This window comes from Quercus lobata, chromosome 2, assembly GCF_001633185.2.
Source record: "Quercus lobata isolate SW786 chromosome 2, ValleyOak3.0 Primary Assembly, whole genome shotgun sequence".
NCBI classification, from domain to species: Eukaryota; Viridiplantae; Streptophyta; class Magnoliopsida; order Fagales; family Fagaceae; genus Quercus; species Quercus lobata.
The window spans coordinates 78,570,827-78,580,338 of record NC_044905.1 but is presented as its reverse complement, the minus strand read 5'-3'; the positions used below and the strand labels follow the sequence as shown (position 1 = coordinate 78,580,338).

The window sequence follows — 9,512 nt, the reverse complement described above, 5'->3', positions numbered from 1 at the left end:
AAGGTGTACTTTATCTATTAATCTTGAAGAGATTAAAAGTTAAAACTAAATTTAATATTGCAAATTTAAATTAACTTGTATATAGTGTCAACAATTTATACACCGTTAGATCCAGGTTGCAGCAAAATTTTAATTGTAAAGTAGGTTCTCTTAATTTAAAATGAAATAAAAATGATCTTGTTTGAGAAAGAGAAAGGCAGCCTTTTAGCACTATTTAGTGTGTTTGGTAAAAATAAAAAAAAGTTACCTTATTTTACTATTTAACTTATTTTTTTTACTATTCATAGGGGTGTCAATGTTCGACCCAACTCGCGAACACGACACGAACCCAACACGGGTTTTTTCGGGTTAGGGTTGGGCCTTAATGAGATTTGGGTCATAAACGGGTCGACCCAAAAGCGACACGATAAAAAACATGTCATAAGTGAGTCAACCTGAGTAACCCGCAATAGACACGTTTGACACGCCAATTTATGTTATTTTATTTTTGTTAAACTTTGTCATTTTGAATTTGGGTTGAAGTGTATGCACTTCTTTTGGAGTGTAAAGAACTTATTTCAAGATGAATGTTATATTTTTATTAAACTATATGATTTTGAATGTGTGTTGAAGACTTAAAGTATATACACTACTTTTTGGGATGTAAAAAAAATTATTTCTAGATGGATGTTATATTTAATATTATACAGGTTGAAATGGGTTGTGTTACATTCGTGTCAACCCAACACGACTCGTTTATTAAGCATATCAAATGGGTTGCGTCAGGTCAACCCGCCTTATTAACAGGTCGGGTACGATTATTAAATGGGTCGGCTTAGGGTTGAGCCATTTAGTTGAATACCCCTACCTTAACACGATACGAACCCGACACGCTAACCCGAATTGACACTCCTAACTATTCATGACCTCATTGTACTTTTTGGTATTATTTATAGGTCTCACTGTACTATTTCAGCTCACTTTTACCTTTATTTATAATACTTTTAACAAAAAAAAAAAAATCAATTTCAGCAAAATAAACTAATCCCAAACAGACCCTTAGTGATATTAAAGAAACAAAACTTTTTTTTATAACAACATGCATGTTAAAATGGAAAACTATAATTTGAACAATATTACTTTTTTAGAAGCTCACCATTATTTTTTGTGTTTCACTTTATACTCTTTCAATCACAACTTGCAATGCATTTGTTTAATTTTTCTTATAAAATAATTAAGGTTTAAAATGGGAAAAAAAAAAAATCAAACTCACGACATACCATGTTGGTAAAGAATAAAAAATGAAATATAAAAGTGGGATAAAGAATTTATGTTTGTATTAGCTTGAATCTATTATCCTTGCCATAATAAAGTAGTTAGAACTAGTGAGATGACCACCACACCACAGCCGTGGTGGCAATGAATAATGATGAAAGTGGTGCAAGAAGGGATTAAATTTCGCCCATTGATACTAGAAATTTTGTTTATTTTGGTTCCATTAATACTTGGAGTATATATAGTTTAGTTTCAGCGACTGTGACAGTGAAGGAAGAAGCATTTAACATGCCATTTACCATGCATTTCTCTCTACTATCGGCTCATGCCACCACACCACACAGGCAAAAATTAAGGTGCCATCATATATATTAAACAATTGTCACACTCACACTTTCCAGATAGTCAAAAAAGAAAAGAAAAAAGTTTCCATTGTAATGATCTATTCGCACATTAAATTAAAAATCCCTGCACATTTTGGTTCTCTGCTCACATTTTTATGTGTGTCCCAGCTATTAAATGGATGGTAGATTTTGTTCCAAGTTCATTAATTTTATTATAAAACATAGAACCAAGCCAATACCAATAACATTAATAATAGTAGAAGTAACAATATTATCGGAAAAAATTTGCTGAAGAGGATAAAAAAGGTGTTGGATTTTCATCTCACAAAAGAAACTGCACATGTAATATGTACTGTGTACTGTACAAGAGGACTTCTTAAGAGCCACAACAGTTGGCAGTTTGAAACCATCAAAAAGAACTAAGGGAAAATCGAAAATGAAGAGCAGCAAACAATTATAAGAACTGCATGTCCAAATTATTGTTCAATAGCTAAAATTGCATGGGAAGTGAACCAGAAGTTGTCCTAACTAGTCATCAGAGAGACACAGAGAATCCACATTGTAAGACAGATGTGGGAAATACCAGAATGGATCAAAAAGGGAATCATTAGGCATATGGTTTCCCTGGGAAAACATATGATGTCTACCATCCAAGAAACTTACAATGTATCTGCGATTGCGGCTTCCAAGTTCGTATATGCAATTAGAAGGTTGTTGCCTACCTTCCCATCTGGTTATGTTGCAAAATCCTGAGCCCATTGAACGACCCAAAAACAGTGCTTGATCTGCAAAATTCACCATCATCATCCATTCCATGTGCACAAAATTTAGCTCGTAAACTGTATGTTGGATGGATGCTATTGAAGATACAACCATCATCAGGTGCTGTCCATCAGAAACTAAGCACTGAACTCCACGATTCATATCCATATGTGGACCATGTCCTACGTTTAGCAGGGTCACATGAAGATGAGGACTCAGATGTAGTACTCCAATTTCAGCCTCACTAGTTAAAACATATATCTTACCCTTGAACACAATTGCATCTCGAATCCTCCAAGGAAAAGGAATGTTGTTAAGATCAAATTGAGTCCAATTGGTCTGTGTGGATCTACAAACTTGGAAACATGGCAGGAATTGGCAAAAGGCTACTAGCAAAAACTCTGGCACCGGAGTAGCTACAGAAGCTAGGATGACACGATTATAAGGTTTTGGAGGTTCACGGAAACGAAGTTCATGTCTTGTGAAAGGATGCAGCAGCCAAAGTTGAGAATCTTCTCTCCTATTCTTCTTGTCTAGAAACACCAAGTACCCACAAGTGAACCCAAAACATCTGTTTTGGTTGCTTATAGGGCTGGGCAGTAATACCTTGTACAACCTTTGATCAAAGATGCTATAGAAAGAAATAGCCTTCGACGAGAAGAAGAGAGCAAGTGGAGGTTGGGATGCCAGAAACTCTTTCTTGTACTCTTCAGCAAATGACTTCCATCCTCTACAGACAGAGCCTAAGATGAGATAGTCTATAACACTCAGTGACTTCTTGGTTATCTCATAAAGCAATTCGTGAGGAAGATCTGACCATCCCTCCATCTTTATCTTCTTCATTCCAGGCTCTACCAATTCCAATCCTACCTTTGCAGTCTTTGCACAAATAGAAAATATGGATTAGATTTATGGTTTTGGATTCTAAACACTATGCTGTTATTTTTAATGCAGGTTTTTCTCCGTTATCACATGCTTGTGCATGCAAGACATTTACACTTAATAACATATTAAGCTATATGTGGGGGAAACATCAATCAGTTTGAGTGTTTTCTGTATCTTATTTCTAAGTGAAAAGTTACACACATATACAGATACTTAGAACATGCTCTATGGTGCAAGATATGATAATATTGATTATTGAGTTGTAATTTTTATTTTCTATTCCTAAAGAAACTTATCGAAGGTATATAGAAAGAGTTACTACTACTACTACTACTACTAACTGTATTGTAACGCACAACTACAGAAAATTTTCAAAATAAAGATAGGATATATCTATTCATTCAAACATTTCTTGAAACATATACACAAAAAACTTTCTCATGCATGCACGGCTTCTACTATTTCCACGTAGGTATAAAAACCCATATTCATTTGATGGCAGAAAGGAACAAACATGCATAAATATCGTATATCTTTCTTGAAGATCAAATCCATTTGGTTGCCAAAACGTATATATTTCTTGAAATTCAAAGGATCCATAAACTTAAATCTAACTTAGTTCATTATTTGGAACACAAGAAAAGCAAAACATACCAGTCCAGAAGCCTTGAAACAGTAAAAGAACCGGCTGGGTTCTAAGAAGAAATGAAAGAGAATTTACTTAGTCAAGAAACTCTCTTGAAGAGAAAAGGAAAAAAGAGAGAATTCCAGAGAGAAAAGTGAGAGAGTTATATCTTATTTCATGAAATATGCAATTGATTACAATTACAAGTATTTATATCTGTAAGGCTCTTATTGGCCAAATTAGCTCACTAATTGTCCTTTCTTGTAATTTAAACTAACTTGGGTCCACTCTTGCAATGTTATAACTAATATCTAACTTGACTCTTCTTGATTTGTTATAACTATAAGGATTACTCTTTGATTAAAAGAATTGCATCTACTTCGAAATTCTGTGTTAATTATAAATCAAACTATGAACAATTTTTTTGTTTTGTTTTGGTGGTGCGTCTATATTTCTGTTGCATGTCAACTATATAACTAATAAATAGCATTAAATCAAGTGACACAAAATCTTCCACAATGATCGATTTGGCGTATATAAAAAATTGTGTAGCGGTGGGCATATAGAAAAGCCATATTGCTCAAATTATAATTTGCTCTCTTAACATGTTGTGATAAAAGGTTTGTTTCTCTAACATTGCTTAATAGGTTCTAAAATGCTGGTTAGCTTTGTCTTTCTTTCGAACAAGATTCTCCTCTTTAGCTTTGTCTTTCTTTCGAACAAGATTCTCCCCTTTAGCTTTGTCTTTCTTTAGAACAAGATTCTCCACTTTTTAACTGTGAATTAAGAGAGTTTATTTACAATCAATTTTGTTTCCTTGAATCTAACCGCTTATAAATTATCTTGTAAGTTATAATTTTAAATAATATAACATTAGATACACGCTTAATTTTACAATGTTTGATTTTGTTCTAATATCTACAAGATTAATGAAGTAATCACCTTAGCAAGATATATCTATCTTAGTTTAAATTACAAGAAAGGACAATTAATGAGTTATTTTGGCCAATAAGCTTTACAGATATAACTTGAGCCTCGATCTAGACTTTGTTGTTTCCTTGGTTATGGCGAAACTCAAAAGGGGTATAGGTGTTATGATCCTGTCTCTCATCGTCTTCGTGTTTCTCGTAATGTTGTCTTTTGGGAACACCGATTGTTTGTTGGACTCTCTCACTTTCGTTCTTCCTTGACTAACTCCTCTGTTTTAGAAATCTTTCCAGATGAGTCTCTTGTTCCTTCTACAAATACTTTTGATCCTTCTTTGGACTTCTCTCCAGATATTTTTGATGCTTCTCCTAGACAGGTTGAAGATGAACATGTTGATGACGAGCTACCCCACCTTGAGCCTGGGTCCCCTGCTCCTGCTCTGCCTGAAGATCCTCCACAAGACATTCCACCTCGCCACTCAACCCGGGTAAGGTCCATTCCTCCACATTTACTTGACTATCATTGTTACACTGCCCTTGCTACACTTCACGAGCCTCAAACCTATCGTGAGGCCTCTACTGACCCTTTATGGCAGATTGCAATGAAAGAGGAACTTGATGCATTAACCAAAAACCATACTTGGGATCTGGTTACTCTTCCTCCTGGACAGTCTGTGGTTGGTTGCAAGTGGATCTATAAGATCAAGGCTCGCTCTGATGGATCCGTTGAGCGCTACAAGGCTCGTCTTGTTGCCAAAGGTTTTACACAAGAGTATGGGATTGATTATGAAGAGACTTTTGCTCCAGTTGCTCGTATCTCATCTGTTCGTGCTCTCTTAGCTGTTGCTGCTGCTAGTAAATGGGATCTTTTTCAGATGGATGTTAAAAATGCCTTCCTTAATGGGGATCTGAGTGAAGAAGTCTATATGCAACCTCCTCCTGGTCTCTCTGTTGAATCAAACAAGGTTTGTCATCTTCGACGTGCGCTTTATGGTCTTAAACAAGCCCCTCGAGCTTGGTTTGCCAAGTTCAGCTCCACTATCTTTCGCTTGGGTTACACTGCCAGTCCGTATGATTCTGCATTATTTTTTCGTCGTACTGATAAAGGCACTATTTTGCTTCTTCTATATGTGGATGATATGATCATAACTGGTGATGACCTCAGTGGCATTCAAGAACTCAAGGATTTTCTCAGTCAGCAGTTTGAGATGAAAGATCTTGGACATCTCAGCTATTTCTTGGGTCTTGAAATTACTCATTCCACAAATGGTCTTTATATTACTCAAGCTAAGTATGCTTCTGACCTGTTGTCTCAAGCTGGACTTACTGACAGCAAGACTGTTGACACTCCAGTTGAACTTAATGCGCATCTGACACCCTCGGGGGGAAAACCATTGTCTAATCCTTCTCTTTACAGACGATTGGTTGGCAGCTTAGTTTATCTCACAGTTACTCGTCCAAACATCTCCTATGCTGTTCATCAGGTGAGCCAGTATTTGTCTGCTCCACGATCAACTCACTATGCTGCTGTTTTGCGCATTCTTCGATACTTGAAGGGTACCCTTTTTCATGGCCTTTTCTACTCAGCTTAGTCTCCTCTTGTACTCCGTGCATTCTCTGATGCTGATTGGGCAGGAGATCCTACTGATCGCAGGTCCACTACAGGTTATTGTTTTCTCCTTGGTTCTTCTTTGATTTCTTGGCGAAGTAAGAAACAAACTTTTGTGGCCCGCTCAAGTACTGAAGCAGAATATCGTGCCCTTGCTGATACCACATCTGAGCTCCTTTGGCTACGATGGCTTCTTAAGGATTTGGGTGTTTCCACCTCCTCTGCTACTCCCCTTTATTGTGACAACCAGAGTGCCATTCATATTGCTCACAATGATGTCTTTCATGAACGGACTAAACACATCGAGATTGATTGTCACTTTATCCGTTATCATCTTGTCCATGGTGCTCTTAAGCTCTTCTCTGTCTCCTCCAAAGATCAACTTGCAGATATCTTCACCAAGTCACTTCCTAAGAGACGCACTCGTGATTTAGTTGACAACCTCAAGTTGGTCTCACATCCACCTTGAGTTTGAGGGGGGCTGTTAGTGTATATTATGTTAATGGGCTTTAGGCCCAGTTAGGTTACTTGTATAGTACACTTTACTTGTACCGCACACATATGCCTCCTATATAAAGGCTCTGATGTATATTCTTTTATTCAAGAAATACAATACAATCACTCTGTATTTCTAACACTTGTAATTGTAATCAATTGCATATTTCATGAAATAAGATGTAGCTCTCTCACTTTTCTCTCTGGAATTCTCTCTCTCTCTCTCTCTCTCTCTTCCTTTTCTTTCCAAGAGAGTTTCTTAAGTAAATTCTCTTTCATTTCCCCTTAGAACGCACCCCGTTCTTTCACTGTTTCAAGGCTTATGGGCTGGTAAGTTTTGCTTTTCTTGTGTTCCAAATAATGAACTAATTTAGATTTAAGTTTATGGGTTAATCCTTCAATTTCAAGAAATATATAAGTTTTGGCAACCAAATGGATTTGATCTTCAAGGGAGTTATACGATATTTATGTATGTTCCTTTCTGCCATTAAATGAATATGGGTTTTTATACCTACGTGGATATAGCAGAAGCCGTGCATGTATGAGAAAGTTGCTTGTGTATATGTTTCAAGAAATGTTTGAATGAGTAGATATATCCTGCGTTTATTGTGAAAATTTTCTGTAGTTGTGCGTTACAATGCAGTTAGTAGTAGTAGTAGTAAACTCTTTCTATATACTTTGGATATGTTTCTTTTGGAATAGAAAAAAAAATTGCAACTCAATAATCGATTTTATCATGTCTTGCACCATAAAGCTTGTTTCAAGTATCTGTATATGTGTGTGACTTTGCACTTATAAATAAGTTACAGAAAACACTCAAAACTGATTGATCGATGTTGCCCCCACATATATATAGCTTAATATATTACTAAGTGCAAATGTCTTGCATGCACAAGCATGTGATAATGGAGAAAAACCTGCATTAAAAATAACAGCATCTTTGATCAAAGTTTGTACAAGGCAATACTGCCCAGCCCTCTAAGCCAACAACATGAATGTTTTGGATTCACTTGTGGGTACTTGGTGTTTCGGGACAAGAGGAACAGGAGGGAAGATTCTCAACTTTGGCTACTACATCCTTTTGCAAGACATGAACTTCGTTTCCTTGAACCTCCAGAATTTTATAATTGTGTCATCCTTGCTCGTGTCATCCTAGCTTCTGTTGCTCCGCCCGTGTCAGAGTTTGTGCTCATAGCCTTTTGCCAATTCCTGCCAGTTTTCCAAGTTGGTAGATCCACACAGACCAACTGGACTCGATTTGATTTTGGCAACATTGATTGGAGGATTCGAGATGCAGTTGTCTTCAAGGGTAAGATATATGTTTTAACTAGTGAGGCTGAAATTAGAGTACCACATATGAGTCCTCATCTTCACGTGACCCTGCTAAACGTAGGACGTGATCCATAAACGGATATAAATAGTGGAGTTCAACGTTTAGTTTCTGATGGACAGCGCCTGATGATGGTTGTATCTTCATTACCATTCATGGAACATAAATTTTGTGCACTTGCAACGGAAGATGGTGGTGAATATTGCAGATCACGCACTGTTTTTGGGTCCTTCAATGGGCTTAGGATCTTGCGACCTAACCTGATGGACAGGTATCCAACAACCTTCTAATTGCATATACGAACTTAGAAGCAGCAATCGCAGATACACACTTAGATAAAAGAGATTATATGTCTTTCTCGGTAAATCATATGCCAAATGATTCCATATTTGATCCATTCTGGTATTTTCCACATCTGTCTTGCAATGTGGATCCTCTCTCTCTCCCTGATGACTAGTTAGGACAACTTCTGGTTCACCTCCCATGCAGTTTTAGCTATTGAATTTGAACAATCATTTTTGGTCATGCAGGACTTATAATTGTTTGCTGCTCTTCATTTTCCCTTGGTTCTTTTTTATGGTTTCATACTGCCAACTTTTGTGGCTCTTAAGTAGTCCTCTTGTACAGACTACATGTACAGTTTCTTTTGTGAAATGAAAATCCAGCACCTTTTTTATTCTCTTCAGCAATTTTTTCCTATTATTATGTTGTTACTTGTACTATTATTGTTATTGGTATTGGCTTGGTTAGAGCATCCACAGCAGTGGAGCTAAAAATTTAGCTTTTTAGCTCCACCAAAAGTTACTTTATCTATTTTACCTACATACATGCTGCAGCAGTGGATCTATTTTAGCTTTTAACACAATAAAATAATATAAACATCACAATAAAATAATATATCCATTACAATAAAATAATATATCCACTACAATAAAATAATATATCTTATACAATAAACAACAACCACAACCACCTTCAACCGCCACCGCCGCCGCCGCCATCGCCGACGACTTTTTTTCCACCGCCGTCGTCGCCGTCGCCGCCACCACCGCCACCGATGACTCTTTTTCCGCCGCCGCCGCCGCCGCCGCGTGATAGCAAATAATCGTCTAGTGTTATATTTTTTTTTTAACCCCAAATTATACTCATACATTTTTTTTTTAGTAAAACAATTTTTCAATTATCATGATAACGTATTATCGTCTCAATTATCCGGAAGCAACCTTAAAATAATGTGAACTATGAAATGAAGGAACTTTATAATGTAGTCCATAGATTTATA

General features: G+C 36.6%; 1 protein-coding gene across 1 annotated transcript; it reads right to left on the bottom strand.

Moving 5' to 3' along the window:
- Positions 1–1,960: 1,960 nt before the first annotated feature.
- Positions 1,961–4,009, bottom strand: LOC115972603. Its single transcript, XM_031092937.1, has 2 exons — positions 3,900–4,009; positions 1,961–3,239 (listed from the first exon to the last, which is right to left on the bottom strand). Exon 2 carries the CDS (start codon positions 3,201–3,203, stop codon positions 2,127–2,129), a length of 1,077 nt encoding a protein of 358 aa, XP_030948797.1. The 5' UTR covers positions 3,204–3,239; positions 3,900–4,009; the 3' UTR covers positions 1,961–2,126.
- Positions 4,010–9,512: the final 5,503 nt, after the last annotated feature.

Excerpts from the sequence above, each read along its gene's own strand:
- LOC115972603 (XM_031092937.1), bottom strand. The coding sequence starts at position 3,203 with ATGAAGAAGATAAAGATGGAGGGATGGTCAGATCTTCCTCACGAATTG.